The sequence below is a fragment of the Pongo abelii genome, chromosome 22, assembly GCF_028885655.2.
Source record: "Pongo abelii isolate AG06213 chromosome 22, NHGRI_mPonAbe1-v2.0_pri, whole genome shotgun sequence".
NCBI lineage: Eukaryota > Metazoa > Chordata > Mammalia > Primates > Hominidae > Pongo > Pongo abelii.
In genome coordinates this window covers 45087818-45115308 of record NC_072007.2, presented here as the reverse complement: position 1 = coordinate 45115308, position 27491 = coordinate 45087818, and the positions used below count along the sequence as shown (strand labels likewise).

General features: G+C 43.6%; 1 protein-coding gene across 9 annotated transcripts in view; it reads left to right on the top strand.

Annotated features, from left to right (window-relative positions):
• RUNX1 (RUNX family transcription factor 1) overlaps positions 1-26141 on the top strand; it is a 260885-nt gene extending 234744 nt beyond the window's left edge. For 5 of the 9 annotated variants that reach the window (XM_054542482.2, XM_054542481.2, XM_063720877.1 and 2 more), the window contains 2 exons: positions 14589-14750; positions 21356-22029. In XM_054542482.2, the coding sequence (XP_054398457.1) occupies positions 14589-14750; positions 21356-21831 (638 nt within the window). In that variant the 3' untranslated portion in view covers positions 21832-22029. Of the gene's footprint in view, positions 1-14588; positions 14751-21355 lie in introns of all 9 variants that reach the window. The other 4 variants (XM_002830660.6, XM_054542480.2, XM_054542483.2 and 1 more) reach the window with 3 other exon arrangements.
• The last annotated feature ends 1350 nt before the right edge of the window (positions 26142-27491 follow it).

Genomic DNA, 27491 nt, shown 5'->3' with positions numbered 1-27491 from the left:
ATGTGCTTTCCAATGACTTCTTTTTTTGAGGTTTAGCTAGGTCTTTTTGTTTTGTCAGTATATGGTAACTAGATTGATGGGAGGGTTATAGTTTCTAACTATCATGTAGTTAAAGCAGTAGTCTACAAAGAGCCAGAAGGTCTGTCCCTGCTCTGTTGCTAATCTGCTGTGGAGAATAGAGGGAGTCTCTTCACCATTCTGCACTGCAGCTTTCTCTGAGATGGGGCCGGCATGGTTGTCTCTGCTGTCTCGGAGGTTGCTTTCTGCTCTATCATTCCATAAGACCTTAGAATGAAACCTTAAGAAATGTTGACAGTGATTTGCATCATTATCTACTTACATGTGACTCATGCCCAGGAAGCCCAGGAGAGGCAGGCGCTAGCCTGTACCCTCCCAGATGGCAAAACCGACGGTCAGCTCAGGAGCAATCTTGTTGGTAGTTCACACCTGCAGCTCACCCAGGGCTCAACATGCCAGCTCCAAGTCTGGGTGCCAGGCCATGAGACTGAGAGAGCAGTCGCCTTAAACTTTACATGGGGATGGAGTTTCCCCCTGGGTGCATCATGACTGCAGCCACCCAGGATTCTCACAAGGGCTCCAGAAAGTGCTCACCACACACTTCATCTCCTCATACCCCTCGGTTCATTTGTACTGCGCCCAGGGGACAATGCTGTGTTAGCTTTCCCCGACTCTGAAGAGTACCTCTGGAAGTTACATCTTCCATCTTGTCATCATGGTAGCTGAAACCATTGTGGCAGTGTGTGCTTTCCCTGAGCAAGGTTTTCTTTGACACTTTAGGGCACACTTGATCTTGTGGGCAGGATCATTCTCTGTTGTAGGGGCCATCCTGTGCATCGTAGGATGTTGAGCAGCATTCCCGGCCTCCACGTACTAGATGACAGTAGCACTCTCCCTTCCCCAGTTGTGGCAACCAAAAATGTCTCCAGACATTGCCAGAAATCCCCTGGAGGAGAAATCACCCGTTTGATGATCGCTATTTAAGAGTAATTGGGAAATTCACAAGGATCTTCTAGTCAATATACACAGGATCTCAATGCCTGAAAAAAATGTGAGTTATTTAGCTATCTAAACTTGGTAGTAAGTCAGTTTTGACCCTTCAGTTCTGTAGGTCCTAGCATTCCTGTTTTCCATAGGTCATCCCTCTTGTTGAGCAAGAGTTTCATAGTTTTCTGCTATCTCAACCTCTACATTTAATTTTTTTAAAAAAAATTATTCCATTTTAGCCCAAGTATATGGCTTCTATGAGAAAGCCTTCCTTGGCCTTGTAAATCAAAGCAGTTCTCTGGAGGGAGGTTTCCCACTCCTGGGCTGAGTATCATCTTTCTCAGGGTGACCTAATCTATTAAAGTATGAAGGTTGTATTTGAAATGCCATTTACTTTCTCTAAGTCAATAAACGAAGCTGTGGATCTTTAGATCATCAGAGGTCTGCTTATTACCAAGCGGTTTTGTGTGTGTCATTTTTTAAATCGAGATCTGTGTTGGAGTTTAAAAGAATTCTGGCGGATTTCCATTTGCCTTTCTGAATCAGAGTTTGGGGCGAGCGAGTGTAGATTGCCCCTAGATGAATATGACTTTATTAGTTTGTGTCCTTTGTTCAGAGCAGCAGGGATGAGCTTATGAAAGCACAAATGGCTCTTATCTTCAAATGTTTCCTTTATGCTGCAGATTCCACCTCACCAACCTGTGTTATTAATCCACTGCAATCCCAATTAGTTCACATCAAGGTCAACTCTTTGGGGTGTGCAAAATGGCTGCAAACTTAAGTGAACAAATTCCCCTTGTATAGATCTCACATGAAGGTAGGGGAGAAGACTGCAGCAGGGGAACTTAGAAGAGGGAGTTGTCTGATACCATAGAAGAAAGTGATAGTGATTCCCCTTGGCTCACAAGCCAAAGAAATCCAATTATTCCAAATAATTCAAAACTTGCATAGGAACTTGTCACCAAATGAGGGAACATTTTAGCCTGTTATTCACTCTGTTGCTTGATGACAAATATTTAAGAAATTTCAAAAAATAGAGAGGTGCAAGAGAGCTATTTCTCAGGGGCATGGAGGTTTCTTGAGGGCATTTCTCGGGGGTATGGAGGGCTATTTCTTGGAGGCTATTTCTGTGCATGGAGAAGCCTTGAGTTTCAGAGGTATAATAAACACTACTCCTCCAGAAATATGTCTATGAAAAATAAGCTGGAGCAGGTGGGTCTGCAGGGTACTGTGTTTAGGAACGAAGGCTGCCTGTCCTGCCATCTCTCAGGAGCTCCCATCAGAACAGACAGTAAAGACACGAATGACATGTCTCCAGTTGTGGGCGAGGCCCCTCCTAGTGTGAAGAAAATATACTTCCTGGATCTATCATTATCTCTAGCATATCGGGGGGGGGGAATAAAAACAACAACTGGGGTGGCAAGGCCCTACTGAAAGAGAGAAACTCATTGTTCTGCACATTCAGAGACTTCCTAGTTTTGTAGCCGTTCAGAGCTCTTGGAGGTGAAGGGGCAGCCAGGGAATCACACAGAGTGAAAGACCTGTGTGCAGTGGCCAGGTCAGAGGGCGTGTAGAAGACGACACGAAGCATTCCCACAGGGCAGTTCCCTGAGGTTCTGTCCTCCAGCTCTTGCTGCAAGGAATTCTAGAAGCCTTGGCCTGATGTGTGGGAAAGGAAAACAAGGTGAAGAGGATGCAGGTAGGAAAAGAAGAGTTGTGACAAGGTAGTCAGATGGGAGGACTGCATGAGAAAAGCAGAGGAAGAGAGCACAGAAGTAGCCCTTTGATTTCACTAGCGTTTATTGAAGGGGACGAGGCACTTGCACTTGGGGAATTCTACTTCCCTTTGTCAGGATATCCTTCAAATTGGGAGCGTGGAATGGAAGCTCTTAAAGAAAGAACGGTTGGCATTCATTGTGGGTCACACTTCAGAAGACAAACAGCAATGAATCCTCGATTTGTAAAATGCAGCTTTCAGATTCTATGTTGTGGCTGGCACGGTGCAACACTGCTGTGAGGCCCTGACGCACCTGTGTTCTGCAGGGTGGCTTTGGTGCTCCCTGTGAAGGAGGCTGCTCTGCAGGAGGAAGGGCTTATGTTGCATCCTAGCGGTGCATGTGCTACCCCGCTGGAATAGTGCACCTTGGAACTCTGGCTGCCTAAGGAAGGTCTCATTTCTGGTGGCTTTGTGAGACCAAGCCTCTCCCTCTTCTGTCACCTGGAGCACCAACCAGCTAAGCCAACAGTACTCTCCAGTCACTGTTATCCTTTCCTGGAAGGGCAGGGGAGAGAAGACTGTTTCCTGCCTCCAAGGTGCCAGCTACTGCATTGACAATATCGGGCAGAGGGGCACATTTCACCCTCCCAGGAATCTAAGGGACAGATGCAATAACATCTCCTCATGGGGGGAAACTGAGTCTCCAAGGCATTAAGTTACTTGCTTCAGCACACTGTGAGTGTGCGCTAGCTTGCTAGGGTCTCTGTCCTCACCTCTCAGACTGCAGAACTATGCCCTTATTGTATCCTTACTGAATCCCATTTGGCTTTTAGAGAGACAGCTCTGGGATGAGGTTCCCAAATCCTGAAAATGGGGCCAGAACAAACAAAGGCATCTTTATGTTAAGCCATATTTCATGTTTATTGTTTTGAATTCTCCTTTTCCCCCATTCATATGAGTTTTTCTTCTGATTTTATTAGAATGCCATACCTCAGAGTTTGCTGCTTAAAACCAGAATCCCTGGCATAAAATCCAATAAGCCTGCCTTAGGGCCCATGTCATATGGGAGCAGAAGACAACAGAGACTGCTTGCTGGGCTTCAAGCCACTCTAGAATTTTTCAAACAGTTCTAACATTTTACAACATCAAAAAAGTGCCAAAGTAAAAACTAAGGCTGCAGGTAGGAGAATGCCCACTGAGAAACCCGTGGTTGGGTTTGTGTAGAGAAGGGCTTTTGGGATCACTGCTCCATGCCCCCTCAGCCTCTCCCACCAGAGGTCTGGCTCAGGGACAGCACTCGGGCGCAGAGGGCTGGGGTGGTGGCAGAGATGGATGGGGTAGTCGCCAGAGGAAGCCCAGGCTGCAACCTGTTATGACACACACCTGTGTGGAACAGATCTCCATCTGAGCTGGGCTCAAAAGCATCGTATTCTCCAATATCGACAACTCATAGGTTAGGGGGTTCATCATTTTGTAGCCTCTGCAGTCCCAAACATAAAGTCACTTCTTTTTTTTTTTCTTGCCTGCTGATACCCTAAGGCATTACATGGACCCTGGCAAATCTCAGCCATGTTAACTTAATATGATCTGCCCCAGGGACAGCTCTTAACTGTATCTGTTTAGCCAGAGATATCACAGGTGCCTCTCTAGGAAATCCCACCGGCCCCTCATCAGCACAGTGGAGATTGGCTGGAAAGCATGGCCTTCCATGCCCAGCCTGGACTGCAGGTTAGAGATGACGGTCTCCCAACCCGGGCATTCCAAGCATAGACTATCGAACGTGCACAGTCCTCTTGATATCAGATGCCACCTCAATGGAGTGTTCTTCAGAAAATTCTGTTTCTTTAGCTGTGTGCAGTCCTGGGAGATGCTGTGCCTCTTCTGCTTGAAGCTTCCCAGCTCCCACTTGAGGTGTCAGTGATTTGTTTTACTGGAGTGAGTATCCTCATTCTCCACCAAGGGTCCAGTCTCAGGATGGAGGCTGCTTGAGATATCCCAGCCCTCAACACAATATTTCTGGCTCATCTTTTTCAAGGAACTAAGCAGGGCAAAGGTGCCAGAGGAGTGGAAGGGAGCAGAAAGTCGTCTTTACCCTCTTGGAGAAGAAGGACATGGAGGAGTGGAAGGGAATAAATAGGGTGGCCGTGGAAGAAGCTAAACATCCATGATGTGCTGGTGTTGCAGGAATTTACCCAACCTGTCTGTAGAGCTCCTTCAGGGCTGGAAAGTTGTATATGGGGGGCAGAGGTGCAGAAAGTGGGGAGTGCAGAAGATCCTTATGGAAAAGATGTCTGCAACAAATGTTTATTTAACAAAGTACAGAGAAAGAATCTGTCTGCAAGGGAGGAGGCAGCAGAAACCAGAAGGTGCCTTCTGTTCCCTCTGAACTGTGGTCCCTTCAGTGTGCACTGAAGGCCACTCTCCCTCTGCCTCAGGGACACGATGCCAACCGAGAATGAGACATGTTCTAAAAACACCCACCTTTTCTGGAAGCTAGTGACCTATCCTTGAACCCTCCCTCCAAAAGCACTCTGCCTAAATACGGAGCCTTTTTCCAGACGTGTCTCAGACTCATCTGGCTGAGGGTTAGCAGCCTCGTGGTGCAGGGTGAACTGTTTCCCCTGGGAACCGTCTGACAGTGCTAATGAGGAATTGCACTTTGCGTTTATAGAGCACCTTTCATCTGTGGATCTCAAAGCTGCCCCACAAACATTAATTAACTCTCACACCTGTGAGGCAAGTGAGCCTGGTTACCCCCATTTTTAGAGGTGAGGAAACAGAGGTTTGAAAAGAAAAGGACTCCAGGGTGAACCAGCAGGGTTGGGGGCAGCCTGATGTGAGGAACCAGCATTCTTGATTCACAGGGCCCTAGCCACAAAGCTTCCCCGGCGAGGTGATGAATACGGGTCCCGGAAGCAGGGAGTGGTGGAGAGGCAGCCACAGGGCTCCCTTCTTCCCTCCCGCAGGCAGCCTGCCACCTCCCAGGCTGGCAGGTCGGCAGTGAGGATGGGATCCCTCAAAACCTGAGGCCTTTAAAACAGCATACCCAGGCAGGGTTCTGCCCCTGCTTGGTCTGACTGCTTCCCTTCAAAGTAATTGCTGGAACAATGAATGCATCTGAGCTACACATGACTAACCAAGATGTCTGCAGCCGGCCAGAGACAGCAAATCCTGGAGCTGTTTCACAACCTCCCTTTTTTCCAGGATCCAGAGCTGGTGCCTGACTGACTCATGTTATCATGGGATTTCAATGATATAGCAACAGTGTGCTGAGCCGGTGTCTGCTACCTGGGGGTACCTGTAGTAGGAATAGGTGACTGCTCTTCTTACTTGTGCTGTGCCGGAGCTTTGCTCCCTGCTGCAGAGGCCAGAGGAAACACTGCTTCTCAAAGACAGTGGAACTTTCAGGGAAATGTCCCTTTCACAGCAGAGTCACCCACCCCCAGGGACTCTGAAAGGCCCCTGACATCACACACCTCTGACAGGTGTGATGCTGGGAAGCATCTGGGGTCACCCCCTTTGTCTGCAAGGGAGCCTAGCCCTTTCTTCCCAGGGGTCCCAGACAGTGAGATGCAAACCACCACTGGGGCTCGCCCTAACACATCACCCTGGAAACTGACTCACATCTCTGAGTCCTGAGTCACATCCTGTTGTGTTGTTCTGAGGTCTCCAAGAGGGCATTACACCAGCTCTCCATGACTGAGGTGAATCTGGAGGGAACCCTGGGAACGTCCCTACCTTCCTCCAGGCTGAAGGAGGGAAAAAATTCCTCCAGGGAAATAACCAGGGCCGCCCCTAGGGTTTATATGTTCACCAAGCTGATTTGCCTTTTTCAAAAATAGATGGTAGAAGCGTGTGGTCTATGTGACTTTTATTTTTAAAAAGCTCTGAGAGATGACTGAAAGACCTGGCGTTTTAAAGATGTCAGCCACATAATCAAGGAAGGGGCTTTCTAACTATAACCTTCTCCAGGCCCAGGATGAAGGAGGGTGCCACCGCTCAAGGGGTGCTGTTGGAAACCCAGCTTCCGAGGGTGGGTGTTTAAAAGACCCTAGAGTGGACAGTCAGAGGAGGGCCAGGAGGGGTCTCTATCCATCTTCTCCCAGCGCCTGTGGGGAGCTCAAGGTCAAAGAGGGATGTTTTGAACTTTTCAAAGAACAAGATTTTTTGTTCTATTGATTTTCTCTATTATTTTCCTGTATTTAATTTCATTGGTTCCTAGTCTAATTTTTATTATTTCTTCTCTTCTGCTTGCTTGAGGTCTGTATTGCTATTTTCTCCAGTCTCCTGAGGTAGAAGCTTCAGTGACTGATTCTGGATCTTTCTTTTCTAATATATGTATTCAATGCTATAAATTTCCCTCTAAGTACTTCTCTGTCTGCATCCAAAAATTGTAATAAGTTGTATTTTCATTTAGTTTAAAACATTTTTTAATTTCTCTTGAGACTTTTTATTTGACCCATGTCTAATGTAGAAGTATGTTGTTTAATCTCCAAATACTTGGAGATTTTCCAGTTATCTATTATTGGCTTTTTAGTTTAAATCCATGTGGTCTGAAAAAATACTTTGTGTGCTTTCTACACTTTTAAGGATCTTAAAGTGTGTTTTGTGGCCCAGAATATGGCTTATCTTGGTGAATGTTTCATGTGAGCTGAAGAATGTGTATTCTGCTGTTAGACAGAGTATTCCATAAATGTTAATTAGATCAAGTTGACTGGTAGTGCCGTTTAGGTCAACTGTGTCTTAATTTTCTGCCTGCTTGATGTATCAGTTACTGAAAGAGGGTTGTTGAAGTCTCCAGTTGTAATAGCGTATTTACCTATTTCTCCATGTAGTTCTATCAGTTTTTGCCTCATGTTTTTTGACACTCAGTTTTTAGGTGGACATATATTAAAGATGCTGTCTTCTTAGAGAATTCACCCACATTATTGTCATGTAATTCCCTTCTTTATCCCTGAAAATTGTCCTTCCTCTGAAGTCAGCTTTGTATAAAATTAACATAGCTGCTCTGGCTTTCTTTCAATCAGTGTTAGCATGGTGTATCTTTTTCCATCCCTTTACTTGTAATCTGTATGAATATTTTTAATTAAAATAGGTCCCTTGTAGACAATATGTAGTTGAGTCTTGTTTTTAATCCACACTGACAATCTCTGTCTTTAAATTGGTGCATTTAGAGTATTCATATTTAACCTAAGTATTAATATAACTGGAGTAGTATCAATCATATTTATAACTTTTATATTTGTTGCACCTGATTCTTCCCCCACACCTCTTTTTCTACCTTTTATAGGTTTAATTGAACCTCTTATATGATTCCATTTTATCTCCTCTGTTAGCATATTAATCATTCTTTTTAAAAATGTTTTTAGCTACTGCCCTAGAGTTTGAAAAATACATGTATAACTAATGTACATCTAGCATCAAATAACACTCTACCACTTCTTCCTTCCTGTTTATATCATTACTGCCTTTTATTTATCCACATGCTATAAATCACTCAATACTTTGTTACTATTATTGTAAACAGTTATCTTTCAGATCGTTTAAGAAAAATAAAACTTAATTTTACCTTAATATAGTACTTTTCTAATGCTCTTCCTTTTTTATGCAGTTCTTTTTAACATTTCTCATAGGGCAGGTCAGCTGGCAATGAATTATTCCAGTTTTGTTTGTCAGAAAATATCCTTATTTCTTTGAATTTGAAGGATAATTTTGCTGGATGCAGAGTAATAGTTTGGTAGCTTTTTTGTTGCAACACTTTATTTATTCTCCTTTCTTTGTGTTTGCATGGTTTCTGAAAAGAAAGATGATGTAATTCTTATCCTTGTTCCTCTATGGGTAAGGTGTTGGCTTTTTCCCCTGTCTGGTTTCTTTCAAGATTTTCTCTTCTCTTTGGTTTTCCGCAGTTTAAATATGATATGCCTGGGTATAGATTTGGTATTTATTATGCTTGGTGTTCTCTGAGCTTTCTGGATCTGTGGTTTGGTATCTGTCATTAATTTTGGAAAATTCGTAGCCATTAATACTTCAAATATTTCCTCCACTGTTTTCTTTTTCTTCTCCATCTGGTATTCCAATTACACGTTACACGTTTTGAAACTTTCTCACAGTTCTTGGATGTTCTTTCTTTTTCCTCTTTATCTTTTTGTTTGGTGAGTTTCTGTATCTTCAAGTTCATTGGTTCTTTCCTTCATCATGTCCTGTCTACTAAGTAAGCCATTCCTCATTTCTGTTAGGGTGCTTTTGGTTTTTAGAATTTGCTTTTGAGTGTTAAGAGTTCCAGGCTGGGCACGGTGGCTCACGCCTGTAATCCCAGCACTTTGGAAGGCCGAGGTGGGTGGATCACCTGGGGTCAGGAGTTCGAGACCAAGCTGGCCAACATGGTGAAACCCTGTCTCTACTAAAAATACAAAACAAAACAAAACAAAACAAAAAAAACAGCCGGGCGTGGTGGCAGGTGCCTGTAATCCCAGCTACTCGGGAGGCTGAGGAGGAGAATCGCTTGAACCCAGGAGGCGGAGGTTGCAGTAAGCCAAGATTGTGCCACTGCATTCCAGTGTGGGTGACAGAGTGAGACACTGTCTCAAAAAAAAAAAAAGTTTCCATCTCCCTGCCTACATCATCCATCTCTTCTTGCACGTTGTCTTCTTTTTCCACTAGAGCCATTAACATGTTAATCATTGTTAAATTCCCTGTCTGGTAATTCCAAAATCTGTGTCACATCTGGGTCTGGTTCTGATGCTTGCTTTGTCTCTTCAGACTGCGTTTTTTCTTGCCTGTCTTGTACCCTTTTTTTATTGAAAGTTTAACATGATTTATCAGGCAATAGGAACTTAGTAGGCCTTTAGCATGAGTTATTATTCTCATGTAACCAAGAGTTGGGCTGTATTTAATGTTTGCAGAAGGTACCAGAGACTTCAAATTCCTCTAGTGTCCTTGTTTTTGTCTCCCATGTCATCTGTGAGCTTCTCTATGAACTCCTCCTTAGTCAATATGTTGAAGCTCTTTCAGCCGTAACCCACTGTTACAATAATATATTGAATCCTGTGAGAATCTGGTGGAGTTCCTGAATGAAAAACCCACAACAGTGCACTTCCTCCTGAAACTGTAGCCCCTAGGAGTGTCTCACTCTCACACTAGTCTGTACTCAGCCTCTAGCAATCTGTCAAAATCACCATTAAGTGTTCTCATCAGTTTATGAATTCAGAAATTCTGCTCCCAGCAAGCAGACCTCACTGTGATTCTCTATATTTGCCTGCTTCTCAAAATTTGGGGTGGCAGTTTGCCCTGCAACTTCAGCTTTCCATTGGACTTAAGAAAAGTCATGGATTTTCAGTTTGTTCAGCATTTTTTCTTATAAAAACAAGAGTGATGACTCTCAAGGTCTTTACATTTTGGAACTGAAACTAAAAGCAGCAGGACATTCGGACATGAATTATTTAAAAGGGTCATTGTTGACTCTAGAGACATTTTAATATTGCTGCATCGAAAGATAAAAGCACTCTCCTTTCTTCTCATGTGATATATGCCATGTACACCTCTGAGCTCACCACTAACCTCAACTCTACCTTATCCCTAACTTCCCATTTCACATGGAAGGGAATGGGGATCAAGGAGTAGAAGGCCTGTTTTACCCATTATTGATTATTAAAAAGCTGAAAATAACCCATCACAAAATGGCCTCAGTAAAGTGGCTGCATCAGACATCATTTAGCCTGGAAAACCAGTATGCATAAAGGCTCAAATTTAAATTTTTGAATCCAGTGTTTGTTTGTTTTTTTTTAATTTACTTATTTTATTTTTCTGAGACAGAGTCTGACTCTGTCACCCAGGCTGGAGTGCAGTGGCGCGATCTTGGCTCACTGCAAGCTCCACCTCCTGGGTTCATGCCATTCTCCTGCCTCAGCCTCCTGAGTAGCTGGGACTACAGGCACCCACCACCACACCTGGCTAATTTTTTGTATTTTTAATAGAGACGGGGTTTCACCGTGTTAGCCAGGATGGTCTCGATCTCCTAACCTCGTGATCCACCCGCCTCGGCCTCCCAAAGTGCTGGGATTACAGGCATAAGCCACTGCGCCCAGCCCTGAATCCAGTATTTTTTAATAGAAACATGAGTTGGTTGAGATACTGAGTTCCTGCCTTCTCCATCCTAATCCCAAATTTCCAATCTCCTTGCCCCTTTACCATTTAATCTCCTGAGCCCAGCTCCTCTCCAGCCTGAAGAGTGTGTCTGTCAAGACTGTAGCTGTGAACAAAACACTATTACTTGAGCCTTATTCTGGAGCAAATGTGTGTGGTCTCACCAATGAACATCAGATAAGTCCCTTGGCATGGATTTCTTTTCCTTTTTAGTAATATAATCATAAAGGTTATTCAGACTTATTGAGCATTTACTATGGCCAGAAATTGTGATACTTGCTTTCCATATAGTTTATCTCACTTATTCCTATTACCCTTTGAAGTCAGAATTCTAACTATGAATCAGAGAAAATAAGTGACCTTCCTAAGGTCATCCAGTTGGTTTATGGTGAAGGCAGGATGCAAACTGAAATTTGTCTGTGATTTAAGTTCGGTGCTTTCCCTAGTCTCCTCCTCTCAGAGGCAGAACATAAGCATGTAATAGATACCACTAGGGTTCTTGTTTCTACCTTGGGAACAGCTGTTTGCAAGTCCAAATTAGGCAGCTAATCTAGCAGTTAGCCCAGATACAGCCCTTAGGCGCCCTAGTAGCTGTAACTTCCAGAAGGCAGGAACCTTCCATTCACTAGTGAGTCCCCAAAACAGTGAAGCAAAAATGTTTGTTGGAAATATGAGTGAATGAAAAAGTAATTTCATGAACATATGAATGAATAAATGAATGAAGCAACACCCAGTATGATGATTAATGCAACAGGAAGATGCCTTTCCAAGCATCACAAGATCCTGGGATCTTCACTGACTGTAAGTGCCTGTGGGGCAGGGACCATATTGGTCTTATTCATCACTCTCCTACCAGATAAATTAGCACATTCCTGGCACACTGTAAGTGTTCAATAAGCTTTTGTTCTTTTAGATGGATTGACTTATCAGAGGCAACTCTTTCAAGAACAAGTAGCCCTGTGCTCTGGAGAATGATTTACAGTGGTTCTCTTCTTCAGCCTGGAGCCTTTTCTGGATAACTCCCATCTTTCTCCCCTCTACTTCCTCTTCCCAGAATACACAAATTTATTATTACAGGCACCACTCTTCACCCCACATCTGATTCTTCCCTGACTCTGCTTAATGTACAAGTAAAGCAAAGAAATACTGTGTAGGACCTACTGGAATTAGAATCCTGCTCTGTCACCATTGGAAAGGATTTAGGGATCACCTCCCTTCAGAGGTGAGAATAAGAAAGTGTAAGTGAGTAATCCAGTGTCACCCAGTTGCTCACCAGACAGAAAGACCCAGAGCCCACCTCTCCTGCCTGTTAGTCCAGTGCTCGGGTGGCCCACGAGTTCATGTTGGCCCTGTCAGACCAAAGACAGTAATGAATATTAAACCCAGAATGCACCATATTATCAGGCCTTTTTTTGTTTTTGTTTTCTGTTAGTAACACATGTAGAAGAGGAAACAACTAAAACCCCAACATCAGAGGCTCACCATCCCCACCTTCTGGCCCACCACTGGCAATGAACCCAAGCACAGGTCACTGTGGTCTCATGAAAGAAAACTGATGTGGGGGTTGGGTGGGCTTCAGGGTGTTGACTGCCATCTTCCCCTCCCACACCTGAAAAGCTAAGTTATGGTGTGAAGTCAGAAAATGTGGAATCTGCAACCCTGTCTTTAAAAAAAAAAAAAAAACTCATAGAACTTGGACTTTAATCATAAAGATCATTTTACCAAAGCATATTTTTTTAAAGGCTGTGAAATATTATGCAACGTTTGCATGGTTTAATTATGAGTTTAGAAAAGCCTAGCACAACTTTTTCACTACAGTAAAACATGACAGAGCATGAATCATGGCATAATACTTTATGCTTAGTGTGGCTTTAGACATGGGGTTAGAGGTGTGAGGCTGTCTACACAACAAGGCGTGAATTACTGTACCGCAATTCACACCCCAGGGGGCTTTATGACAATTCTAAAACCTCTTTTGTTTGCTTTTAAAATGATTAAAATATTGGAGTACTATATATTCACTTAGTAAATGTGTGTATCTAGTATATACGCATGTCTTATACAAAATATCTAAGTATGTGTTTTTTTTCACTTGGAGCAAAATACTTGCAGTAGCATGGGAATATTGAACAGTCTGCTATTTCTGTTTGCCTTTAGTTATTGGAAACACTGTTAGCTGTAAGATTACACAGGAGCTTCAGCCAAGGTTGAACATTTATTTTCTGCTGAGTTTAAAATGGACCAGCTCCTTTTGTTCCTTGCCACCTCTTTAAATCCTCTAAAATTTGGAATAAAATGAAGACCTTTCTTTAATATTAGATTTCAAAGATTCCAAGTTAAACTATTTGCCCAGGAACTACCAGGTTTTTTAAACTTAAAAAATCAGTTATTTTCACTCACACACAAAAAAGAAAGAAATGAATCAGTATGAGGGAGGGAGGCTGTCAGGAGAATAATGGGGAGGAAGACTTGGGTCTCCAAATGTCTGATTCTGTTATCCACTGTGGCAGCTTCAAAGAGATAAACAGAAAGGCAAACTTGAACTGCTGGAAATGAAAAGCCCCTGGAGGAAGCAGATCTGAATATTTTATAATGAGCAGAAATAGCTCATTTCTTTATGTCCTGACCTATACAAAACTTATACCCAGTATTTTCCTAAAGAAGTCTGCTCTTCCTACACTGCTACTTGCAGGATCATGAAGCTCTGGCTATGAAGACCCTTGGGAGTTATGGTAGTTCACTGTTATCTTTGTCCACAAAGGTGGGACATAAAGAGAAATTAATGTTTAACTCCAAAGAAATGTAAAACTGTCTTCTAGTGGGACAGTGTCCAATTTAAGTTTCCTTACACATTTGCCTAGAATAGAGTTGGTTTTCCTCCTCCTTTTCATCTGCAAACAGTATGATGCTTTTGAAAATTAAGACTCCTTTGAATGCTGGAGTCAAATTGATAAAATCCATTTTGTCTAAATCTTTTGAAGTCAGACTTTTGTCTCTTCTCTATCCCAGACCTCTTATAATGGCAATCTATAAAATACCTGCTAAAAACTCTGACTTTTAAAAGTTGCAAACTTGAAGTCCTGAAAAGGAACAGAAGGCTTGGGTTGATAGGGCCAGTTCCACTGCTGGGTTTGTGAACTAGTCATTAGACCTCATTGCCAGTTTCCCAGCCAGACCTTCTTTCCTGTCATCCTTGGGAGAGAATTCGCCTTAATATAAAACATTTACCAGCCTATGGAATACTTTTTGCCCAAGGTAAAGGTATGAAAAAAAAAGCCCAAAACTCTACATTCTTACCGAACACAGATAGGTGATCCCCTGAGTTTATAAAATGTTTCTGATGATGATAATTGTAATTATTGGCAAAGCCGAAATCATGTCAGCAGTCATATGATACTTGAAGTTCTCAAGTGCTGCAGTTCAACAGTCTGGACATTAATACCTCTACCTTGAAAGTGTAATCCATTCCTCTCATCATTGTTAGCATGATTAAATAAAACCTTTGGAAGGAATAGTTATCAGGTGAAAATCTCCAAGAATTCAGTCTCTTCTGGGGGAAAATAATCCAACAGAAGCAGATACTTGGACTTGAGTAGGCTTAGTAAACCCTGGTACGTAGGCCACGTACATACAACTTGAACAAGGGCCACTCGTTCCTTATTAAAAGACATTTTTTAAATCCCACCCCACTTTACATATAATTGACCTTTCTGATTCTCTTCAGATACAAGGCAGATCCAACCATCCCCACCGTGGTCCTACGATCAGTCCTACCAATACCTGGGATCCATTGCCTCTCCTTCTGTGCACCCAGCAACGCCCATTTCACCTGGACGTGCCAGCGGCATGACAACCCTCTCTGCAGAACTTTCCAGTCGACTCTCAAGTAAGCCACTTGAAAATACATCCTTTGCAGCTGAGCTGAGGTGGAAGGTCCAGGAGACTAGAGGTGCATGAAGGAGTTGGCAGAACATTATTGAGTAAAACATGGTTTAAAGACAAGGTGACCTATCTCTACTCTGAGTCCCATGCCCATGCACTGATTTTCTTGGATACATAAGAGGCAGAGATTGTGGATGTGAAGGCAGAAGTGGCTTGGAGAAGTAGGTTCCTTAGACATTCTAAAGTTGTTCACATTTGGCAAGAAAGGATGGTGACTGAAGGGTTAAGAACAATATAAAAAGCCAAAGTAGTCAACTTTTGGGACTCATTATTCCAAATGAATTCTGGACTAATGGGACTGGTCCATGCGGTGGTGGTAAATTTTCACAGATCACATGGACAGCACATGGGGGTACATGTGGAATGGGAAGTAAATACAGCTGCCCCTCGGTATCCATGCAGGACTGGTTCCAGGACCCCCCATGGATACCAAAACCCATGGATGCTCAAGTCCCTCATATAAAATGGTATATTTATATATAACTTACATATATCCTCCCATATATTTAAATCATCCCTAGATTACTCGTAATACCTAATAAAATGTAAATGCTATGTAAATACTTGTTATACTGCATTGTTTAGGGAATGACAAGAAGAAAAGTCTGTATATGTCTAATACAGACACAACCATCCTTTTTTTTAAATAATATTTTTGATCTACGGTTGGTTAAACAGATGCAGAACCCACGGATATAGAGAACCGACTGTATACCCCAAATCAGACATTCCAACTAAGCACTGTTCATACAGAGGCCAGAGGAACAGCATGAAAAACTCAGGTGTCATGGTTAGCATAATTGTTGTTAATATGAGCTCATTAAGTATTAGTCATTTAACCTATGAGCCCTTTGGGCTTGGCACTCACCTTTGCTCGTGGGCAGGGAAATCAGAGTTACAGAGAAAAATTCCTTTGTTGAAGGCAAAAGAAGAAACTTAGTGTTTGGGGCTTTGAAATCGGAGCTGCACCAAACTGTGAAAATACTTCAGAGAACTTCAGTGTTATGATGCCTGCAAACACACTTGCATGTGTGTTGGGGGAAGGGGGTGGGTCTTGCTTTTCAGCTCTTGGGATCAGATTATAGCAGATTAGGGGGCAGGCACAGGGGCAGTGGAGTCATGTCTGCCATTTTAAATGTTGTGTAATGTTGTGTTTTCCAGACAGTTGTGATTACTTCAGGTTTCACCAGATGCCTTAGCTGCTGCTTAGAGCTTCACAGAATGCCTTCTAAGAGCTTCACAACGGCAGTACTATTGACATTTGGGGCCAAATAATTCTTTGTTGGGGGGTCTGTCCTGAGCATCGGAGAATATTTAGCAGCATCCTTGGCCTCTAGATGCCAATAGCATCCCCCTCACCCCAGTTAGGACAATAAAAAATGTTTCCAGACATTGCCAAATGTCCCAAGGGGCAAAACTGCCCCGAGGTGAGAACCACTGCCTTCCAGTATTCTTGGGTGGTACAGTAAAATAGGAAAACCAACTTAAGTGCTCGGTTTTCACATTACTTTTGGCCATTAGTGCCAATATTTTCACGGTACATTCTGCTCTAAGGCATTGAGAGTAGCACAGGTATCATGGCATCTTGTTTAGCTTGTGGTTTCTAGAAGCTTATCCCTCAAGAGCAAAGGCACTTGTCAGCTTTTACTGATTCTTCTCAGGGCACCCCTCTGCCCACCAGCTATGGTCTTCACCTGAAATAATGCCTGTTCTCCTTCGAATGTTCCTGCTATGGGTCTATCCTTCGGAATTTATTACATAAGTCTTTTGACTTGGTCATTACCCAAGATCAGCACATTATAGTCCAAGAACCCTAGGGGCCAACTCCTCCAGCTGACTGGTGTTCAGATGGAAGGGTGACTTTTTAAATAAAAGGAATGAGTAACATGTGCACTCCAAAGTCCCATATCACAGTTACATTTGTGAATATCCTGGACTTCAGTCACCCAAAGAGTAACAGAGAACATTTTATGGCATGGGAGTGTGAAGTAGATAAAAACCATGCCCCATTTCCGAACCCAAGAATGATTCTTTTCTTTTTGGAGGGAGGACAGAATTCCAGATGAGCTTTCACAGTGGCATAGAACAGTATGGGAGACTGCTCTTCAATTTGGCAGAACTCCCTCTGAGAAATCAAGCCTGGAGCACAGGCCTGAAAAGTGTTGTCATAAACCTGGAGGCAGGAGGGGGGTGGAATACATAAAAGGAAATTGGCTGCCTGGCCGACAGCTTTGAGAACCTGACACTGCTCTGTGGCTGCTTTGCCTTTTAATCCAGCCCGACAGCTTTGTGCTCTGCCCCTCTTCCCGGCCCCAGCCCCACCTGGGCTTCCTTCTGCGCTGGGGACTTGGACTCTGTCTGTCTCTCTCTCTATCCTTTGCAGACAGACTCCACACCTTGTCTGAAAAGAGTTGTCATCTAGAGGTTTACTTTTCTTTTTCAAAAAAAATTAATGTTTAGCTGCCAACCTGGGCGACAGACAGCATGCATTAATCTGATTCATGCAAAAGCTCCTTTTAAGGCAGCCATTACCTGCTCAGGTTGTTTAATCCTCTGGGGGCAGTAGGAGGGGCCCTGTAGCGAGGCTGCTTTCATCCATGTCAAGCTGGAGAGCGAAGACTTGAGCTGTCATGGCAAATATTTAGCCCCATCAATGGGAAAACACTTCCAACCAAAATACCTGGACCTCCTAAGCCCCAGATTTCCTACTCTTAAAAACTCCCTGTGAATATCAGGGGATCCCAACTCCCCCCACACTGTTGCTGAATCAGGGGACACTAGGCCAGCCAAAAGGACAGAAGAGCTATGGCTAGATGGGTGAATTGCGCAGACTGATGGGTCTGAATAAGGGATCTGAGACAAGACACAAAGATGAAAACCAACATTTGAATATAGCATTTGAATCTGAGCATATCTAGAGGGCCTAAGGTATCTTATTATCAAAATGTGTGTAAAAAAGATAGTTTGACCAAATGGATGGTCTTTTGTAGTATGACGTTGCTCGTGTGTACATAGAAGAAGGATCCTAGGCAGCATTCCAGCTCTTTCTTTTGGATGTTCTGCTCACAAGTGAAAGAACTATTTTCCCCCAACAGCTGAGACTGTAACATCATTCCAGTACTTATGTCCATGACAAATCACGGACTCACTCCGGATTCCAGTAACTTGGTACCATCACCACATTACCATGTAGTAGTTGGAACCTACTGGCAGAGCATGTCCAGACACTGCTGTAAAACAGGGTGAACTTTCATTCATTTTCCAGTGGATTCACCTTTTTGTCTCAGGGCAAATGAAGCAAGAGGAATAATGGGTAGAGTCATTTATTTGTGTCCAGAGTATTGCATCAGATGACAACAAACTGAGTGTATTTGCCTAATGCTTTTCCTCCTGTCCCAGCTTCTCTGTAGACTCTATAAATCTAAATGGAAAAATGGAGTAAAGCTTCCTGTTAACTCTCAAACATGTCACAGCTCTCCATGTCAGCAAAAACAAGTGACACAGGGCTTGCTCACAGATGGCCCCAATGAGCGGGCAGGGATGAACCCTGTGGAATGAGGTGTGGCCTGGCTTGAGAATGACTAGAGTGTGGCCAAGGAAGGGCAGCCTCAGAACCACTGTCCGTTTACAACTTTTTCCCTGCCCACATGTCTGCCTGGCTTTGAAAAGATTAACAGGAGTGTTTGAAAGTCAGACTCCTGGTTTCCTCATTAGTGAAGGGATCTGCTACAGACTTGGGCTGTTTCTATAAACTTTAATTACCTCTGATGAGGAGTGTATCCCCTCATCACATTCACCCCAAAGGTACAGAAGAGTTCATTTTTAAAAATGTGTTAGAGCAATAAAAGACCATTAGAGGGAGGGAGGATGGGGTGTGGAATAGATGAGAGAGCGAGAGCGAGAGAGAGAGAGAAAACACACTAGCTCTCCCTGCTGGAATAATAGGCTTGAAATATGAGGAAGTTGATCAACTGCCGATGCCTTCCAAAAACAGATTAATCCACCTTGGTAGCTTTCCTTTCAGAGCAAGCTTTTGGTTCCATCAACTTTCTCTATCAGCCTGAACTCAAAAGGACACAGGCCACATGCCATCTGAGCTTAAGAGTTATTTTGTGTGTTGATCTGAGAACTTCACGTTTTAAAACAATGAGTTCATGTTTCTACTGTTTGTTGCTGTCTGTGGATTTGCTGATATAAAGAGGAGAGTCCTAGCCTGGTCATTTAATGAATAATTCTGAGGAACCTGAACTCTCCAGGGTGCCCTCCTACATCTGCAGTGGTGGTTCTCAGCTGGGGTGACTTTGCTTCCATCCCCCCACCTGCAGGATATCTGGCAATGTCTGGAGACATTCTGAGTTGTCACAAGAGGGGCGGGCGATGCTACTAACATCTAATGGGTAAAGCAGAGATGCTGCCAAACATCCTACGATGAACAAGACAGCCCCCCTTCACCCCAACAAATCATGATCTGGCCCAAAATGTCAACAGTGTCAACAGTTGAGAAACTCTGATCTACAGACATAGGGAACCCTGCCTAGTACACAAATCCTCCGTAGTTCCCAAGGGCGGCCTGTAGGTAAGAAAAATGCAGAGAGAGCCAGTGAACCACAGGACAGCCCTAAAGCCAGTTGGTGAAACTGTAAATGCATAATCCTAACAAAATAATGTACAGTCGTAACAAAGTGAGTTTTAGAGACAAAGCTTTATAATTTCTGGTAAAATTTCCACATGTGCAAAAAACAGAGTAGATAAATCAAGGTCCTACATCTACTTGTGTTAACAGACCAGTGAAGTGTGTAATAGAGAATACCAGGTGAACTCAAGGCCGTACTGTTTCTAAAATTGTGGAACTAGTATGAAGGTAGATATGGAGAGGAGGAGTGGTAATGATATTCCCTGACATTCGCTCAACAGTTGCTACTGAGCCATGCATTCGCTTAAATACTAGGAAATTATCAATTTTTCAACTGTCGAAGGCCTATAAAAGTGGCAATTTTCTATCATTCAACCTAAATACTATGTGTAATGTATTATTATATATTAATATTGTTAGGATATATATTATGTATAACATATTGTGTTAGTAGTAACATATTTGTGCATCCTTTACATTATATAGTGTCAAATTATCACTTGCTATATTAATATCACAGATTAGATTTATATTATTATTGGTATATTGCTCAAATAGAGGGTCAGCAAACTTTTTTCTGTAAGGGGCCAGAGAATAAATATTTTAGGCCTGGGCACGGTTGTTCATGCCTGTAATCCCAGCACTTTGGGAGGCTGAGGCAGGTGGATCACTTGAGGTCGGGAGTTCGAGACCTGCCTAGCCAACGTGGCGAAATCTCATCTCTACTAAAAATACAAAAATTGGCCAGGCCTGCTGGCGGGCGCCTGTAATCCCAGCTACTCAGGAGGCTGAGGCAGTAGAATTGCTTGAGCCCAGGAGGTGGTGGGTGCAGTGAGCCGAGATCACACCACTGCACTCCAGCCTCGGTGACAGAGTGAGACTTTGTCTCCAAAAAAAAAAAAAAAAGAATAAATATTTGCTCTGTGGCTCCTGCAGTCTATATACTGACCACTTGACTTTACAGTAGTAGCTCTAAAGCAGCCACAGGCAGTACATGAAAGAATGAGTGAGGATGTGTTCCGAAGTATGGATGGACACTGAAGTTTGAATTTCCTGTCATTTTAACAGGTCAGGAAGTATTCTTTTTTGGATTTTTTTTCAACCATTTAAAAAAAGTAAAACGCAGTCTTACCTCCTGGGACATGCAAAAATGTCAGATTTGGCTGGCAGGCTGCAGTTTGCCAACCCTGGGATTATATCAACATTTTATATACGTTATACATATTATAGTATATACTATTGCATATTATATCTATACTATACATATTATGCTATACTACATCATTTCATATATCATGTCATATTACATGACATGATATTCTATATTACTATATTATATTACTGTATATTATACCATCCTCCTGGGCAGTAGCAGCCTCCTGATCCCCATCCTCCTGGGCATAGCATCCTGAGTGACCTCATCTTTTTGGGTGGCAGATTCTGGGGTAGAAACCCTCTCCCTGGGCAGCAGCAGCCTCGGTGGCCCCCATCCTCCCAGGTGGTAGCAATCCTGTGTGGTTCCAATCTTCCTGGGCGGTAAATTCTGATAGAAACCCATCTCCCTGGACAGTAGCATCCTGGGTGTCCCCTGTCCTCCTAGGCGGTAGCATCCTGAGTGGTCCCCGACCTCCTGGGCATAGCATCCTGGGTAGTCCTCATCCTCTTGGGAGGTGACATGCTAGGTGATCCTCGTCATCTCAGGAGGTGGCATCCTGGGTGGTCCCTGTCCCCCTGGGTATAGCATCCTGGGTGATCCTCGTCCTCTTGGGAGTAGCATCCCAGCTGGTCCCCGTCCTGGGTGGCTTGCCATCCTCCTAGGCAGTATCATCCCGGGTAGCCCCCAGGGGCAGAGGGAAGAGCTGTGGCCTCCGCAACCCCCTACTCACTTCCGCTCTGTTCTCTTGCCCGCCCTGCAGCGGCACCCGACCTGACGGCCTTCAGCGACCCGCGCCAGTTCCCCGCGCTGCCCTCCATCTCCGACCCCCGCATGCACTACCCGGGCGCCTTCACCTACTCCCCGACGCCGGTCACCTCGGGCATCGGCATCGGCATGTCGGCCATGGGCTCGGCCACGCGCTACCACACCTACCTGCCGCCGCCCTACCCCGGCTCGTCGCAAGCGCAGGGCGGCCCGTTCCAAGCCAGCTCGCCCTCCTACCACCTGTACTACGGCGCCTCGGCCGGCTCCTACCAGTTCTCCATGGTGGGCGGCGAGCGCTCGCCGCCGCGCATCCTGCCGCCCTGCACCAACGCCTCCACCGGCTCCGCGCTGCTCAACCCCAGCCTCCCGAACCAGAGCGACGTGGTGGAGGCCGAGGGCAGCCACAGCAACTCCCCCACCAACATGGCGCCCGCCGCGCGCCTGGAGGAGGCCGTGTGGAGGCCCTACTGAGGCGCCAGGCCCGGCCCGGCCCGGCTGGGCCCCGCGGGGCGCCGGCTCCTCCTCCGGGCGCCCGGGCCTCCTGTTCCCGACAAGCCCACCGGGATCCCGGGCCCTGGGCCCGGCCACCGTCCTGGGGCCGAGGGCGCCCGACGGCCGGGATCTCGCTGTAGATCAGGCCCGCGCGGCCTCCTGCGCCCAGAAGCCCACGCCGCCGCCGTCTGCTGGCGCCCCGGCCCTCACGGAGGTGTCCGAGCCGAGGCACCTCGAGGGCGTCCACCAGCCGCAGCACCTAGGGGACGCGCTGGAAAGCAAACAGGAAGATTCCCGGAGGGAAACTGTGAATGCTTCTGATTTAGCAATGCTGTGAATAAAAAGAAAGATTTTATACCCTTGACTTAACTTTTTAACCAAGTTGTTTATTCCAAAGAGTGTGGAATTTTGGTTGGGGTGGGGGGAGAGGAGGGATGCAACTCGCCCTGTTTGGCATCTAATTCTTATTTTTAATTTTTCCGCACCTTATCAATTGCAGAATGCGTATTTGCATTTGGGTGGTTTTTATTTTTATATACGTTTATATAAATATATATAAATTGAGCTTGCTTCTTTCTTGCTTTGACCATGGAAAGAAATATGATTCCCTTTTCTGTAAGTTTTATTTAACTTTTCTTTTGGACTTTTGGGTAGTTGTTTGTTTTTTTTGTTTTTTTTTTTGAGAAACAGCTACAGCTTTGGGTCATTTTTAACTACTGTATTCCCACAAGGAATCCCCAGATATTTATGTATCTTGATGTTCAGACATTTATGTGTTGATAATTTTTTAATTATTTAAATGTACTTATATTAAGAAAAATATCAAGTACTACATTTTTTTTGTTCTTGATAGTAGCCAAAGTTAAATGTATCACATTGAAGAAGGCTAGAAAAAAAGGATGAGTAATGTGATCACTTGGTTATCCAGAAGTATTGTTTACATTAAACTCCCTTTCATGTTAATCAAACAAGTGAGTAGCTCACGCAGCAATGTTTTTAATAGGGTTTTTAGACACTGAGGGTCACTCCAAGGGATCAGAAGTATGGAATTTTCTGCCAGGCTCAACAAGGGTCTCATATCTAACTTCCTCCTTAAAACAGAGAAGGTCAATGTAGTTCCAGAGGGTTGAGGCAGGTGCCAATAATTACATCTTTGGAGAGGATTTGATTTCTACCCAGGGATTTGCTCACCCCAAGGTCATCTGATAATTTCACAGATGCTGTGTAACAGAACACAGCCAAAGTAAACTGTGTAGGGGAGCCACATTTATATAGGAACCAAATCAATGAATTTAGGGGTTACGATTATAGCAATTTAGGGGCCCACCAGAAGCAGGCCTCAAGAAGTCAATTTGCCTCTGTGTGCCTCAGTGGAGACAAGTGGGAAAACATGGTCCCACCTGTGCAAGACCCCCTGTCCTGTGCTGCTCACTCAGCAACATCTTTGTGTTGCTTTCACCAGGCTGAGACCCTACCCTATGGGGTATGTGGGCTTTTACCTGTGCACCAGTGTGACAGGAAAGATTCATGTCACTACTGTCCGTGGCTACAATTCAAAGGTATCCAATGTCACTGTAAATTTTATGGCACTATTTTTATTGGAGGATTTGGTCAGAATGCAGTTGTTTTACAACTCATAAATACTAACTGCTGATTTTGACACGTGTGCTCCAAATGATCTGGTGGTTATTTAACGTACCTCTTAAAATTCGTTGAAACGATTTCAGGTCAACTCTGAAGAGTATTTGAAAGCAGGACTTCAGAACAGTGTTTGATTTTTATTTTATAAATTTAAGCATTCAAATTAGGCAAATCTTTGGCTGCAGGCAGCAAAAACAGCTGGACTTATTTAAAACAACTTGTTTTTGAGTTTTCTTATATATATATTGATTATTTGTTTTACACACATGCAGTAGCACTTTGGTAAGAGTTAAAGAGTAAAGCAGCTTATGTTGTCAGGTCGTTCTTATCTAGGGAAGAGCTATAGCAGATCTCGGACAAACTCAGAATATATTCACTTTCATTTTTGACAGGATTCCCTCCACAACTCAGTTTCATATATTATTCCATATTACGTTTTTGCAGCTAAATTACCATAAAATGTCAGCAAATGTAAAAATTTAATTTCTGAAAAGGACCATTAGCCCATTTCCCCCAGATTGAACGTAAATGTTTTTTTCAGCACATGTTGCCATGTCTGACCTGCAAAAATGCTGGAGAAAAATGAAGGAAAAAATTATGTTTTTCAGTTTAATTCTGTTACCTGAAGATATTCCAACTCAAAACCAGCCTCACGCTCTGATTAGATAATCTTTCACATTGAACCTTTACTCTCAAAGCCATGTGTGGAGAGGGCTTGTCACTATTGTAGGCTCACTGGATTGGTCATTTAGAGTTTCACAGACTCTTACCAGCATATATAGCATTTAGTTGTTTCAAAAAAATTAAACCGTTGTTGTTTTGGAGATAGGTCTCACGCAACACATTTTTGTGTGTGTGTGTGAAAAATTGCATTCATTGACTTCAGGTAGATTAAGGTATCTTTTTATTCATTGCCCTCAGGAAAGTTAAGGTATCAATGAGACCCTTAAGCCAATCATATAATAACCGCATGTGTCTGGTCCAGGAGAAGTATTGAATAAGCCATTTCTACTGCTTACTCATGTCCCTATTTATGATTTCAACATGGACACATATTTCAGTTCTTTCTGTTTTTCTCACTATCTGAAAATACATTTCCCTCCCTCTCTTCCCTCCAGTATCTCCCTCTTTTTCTCTCTTCCTCTATCTTCCAAACCCCACTTTCTCCTTCCTCATTTTCCTATGTTCTCTTAAGAAGATAGCACATACCCCCACCCAGTACCAAATTTCAGAACACAAGAAGGTCCAGTTCTTCCCCCTTCACATAAAGGAACATGGTGAGTCAGCCTTTCTCCCGTTTATGGGTTTCTTCCAGCAGAACAGAGACATTGCCAACCATGTTGGATCTGCTTGCTGTCCAAACCAGCAAACTTTCCTGGGCAAATCACAATCAGTGAGTAAATAGACAGCCTTTCTGCTGCCTCGGGTTTCTGTGCAGATAAACAAAAATGCTCTGATTAGAAAGGAAATGAATGGTTCCACTCAAATGTCCTGCAATCTAGGATTGCAGATTTCTGCCTTGAAATACCTGTTTCCTTGGGACATTCCGTCCTGGTGATTTTTATTTTTGTTGGTTTTTATTTTTGGGGGGAATAAAATGTTTGGGTCTTTTATACATTAAAATTTGTTTGACAATAATCTCACAAAACATATTTTACATCTGAACAAAATGCCTTTTTGTTTACCCTAGCGTATACATTTTTTTTGGGATTTTTGTGTGTTTGTTGGGAATTTTGTTTTTAGCCAGGTCAGTATTGATAAGGCTGATCATTTGGCTCTTTTTTTCCTTCCAGAAGAGTTGCATCAACAAAGTTAATTGTATTTATGTATGTAAATAGATTTTAAGCTTCATTATAAAATATTGTTAATGCCTATAACTTTTTTTCAATTTTTTTTGTGTGTGTTTCTAAGGACTTTTTCTTAGGTTTGCTAAATACTGTAGGAAAAAAATGCTTCTTTCTACTTTGTTTATTTTAGACTTTAAAATGAGCTACTTCTTATTCACTTTTGTAAACAGCTAATAGCATGGTTCCAACTTTTCTTAAGTTCACTTTTTTTGTTCTAGGGGAAATGAATGTGCAAAAAAAGAAAAAGAACTGTTGGTTATTTGTGTTATTCTGGATGTATAAAAATCAATGGAAAAAAATAAACTTTCAAATTGAAATGACGGTATAACACATCTACTGAAAAAGCAACGGGAAATGTGGTCCTATTTAAACCAGCCCCCGCCTAGGGTCTATTCGTGTGGCAATTATTGGGTTTGGTCACAAAACATCCTGAAAATTCATGCGTGGGCTTCTTTCTCCCTGGTACAAACGTATCGAACGCTTCCTAAAGGGGAACTGTCAAGCTGGTGTCTTCAGCCAGATGACATGAGAGAATATCCCAGAACCCTCTCTCCCAGGTGTTTCTAGATAGCACAGGAGAGCAGGCACTGCACTGTCCACAGTCCACGGTACGCAGTCGGGTGGGCCGCCTCCCCTCTCCTGGGAGCATTCATCGTGCCCAGCCTGAGCAGGGCAGCTGGACTGCTGCTGTTCAGGAGCCACCAGAGCCTTTCTCTCTTTGTACCACAGTTTCTTCTGTAAATCCAGTGTTATAATCAGTGTGAATGGCAAATAAACAGTTTGACAAGTACATACACCATATCCAATTGGTTTTGTCTTTCTCTGAGATGGAGGGCTGGGAAACCGAGTAAAGCCCACTGCACACACTAGGAAGATACCTCCGGTGAACAGCTTCAGGCTGAAGCTATGCCCTCACCCCCAGTGCTCCTAGCACACTCTGGCTTCTGAAGGCACGAGGGCCTGGAAAAGGCGCAGGCTCCCAGGGTTGCTTCTTTGCATATGAAAGAGCACTGAAGCATGTTTTAATGCTTGTTTTAAAAAATAATAATAGGCCAGCGCGGTGGCTCACGCCTGTAATCCCAGCACTTTGGGAGGCCGAGGCGGGCGGATCATGAGGTCAGATCGCGACCATCCTGGCTAACACGGTGAAACTCTGTCTCTACTAAAAATATAAAAAATTAGCCTGGCGTGGTGGCGGGCGCCTGTAATCCCAACTACTCAGGAGGCTGAGGCAGAAGAATGGCGTGAACCCAGGAGGTGGAGGTTGCAGTGAGCCGAGATCACACCACTGCACTCTAGCCTGGGCGACAGAGCGAGACTCCATCTCAAAAATAATAATAAAGAAACTAAAAAGAGTTACATGACACTAGCAAACCCAAAGTGGAAAGGAGTGTATGTTCAACCTAAGGCCAGGCATCTTCATTTGCCTTCATTGCTGTACATTACAGGAATCAGGCTTGGGTAGTGGTTGGGAGTTTTATAAAAGAAATACTTCTCTCACCACCACCCCTGTGCAAAGTATCTTTAGTATTTTAGTTTCAAGACTCTGGGTTCAACTCAAGGTATCTTCCCACCAAGAATTACTGTCTAAAGTATCTTCCAATTCTGTCACTGCTGTCTCATGGGACCTCATGACTGATGATAGAAGAAAATCTTCAGCTGAATCAAGTTCAAAGGAGTTTAACTGAGCAATGGACAACTTGTGAATCGGGCAGCCCCCAGGAACACAGCAGATTCATGGAGACTCCAGGGGTGCCTCATGGTCAGAACAAATTTATAGATCAAAAAGGTAAAGTGACGTACAAGAATCGGAAGTGAGGTACAGATACGGTGAGATTGGTTACAGCTTGGCATTTGCCTTATTTGAACACAGTTTGAACATTCAGCAACCTATGAGTGGTTGAATTATGACCGCTGGGATTGACCAACCCTCAGCTATTGTTACAGGTGCATACTATTAAGTTAGGTTTTTAATTTTGTCTGACCATTAAGCTAGGTTACAGTTCATCCGCAGGACTCAAATGTAGGAATATGGAGTCCTTCTCAGGCCATATTTAGTTTGCTTGAACATTGATCTTAAATGATCTGCAGGAGGACCACAAAAAAATGTCAGGAACCAAAGTGGGGTCAGCAAGAAAGGATGTGACCTAG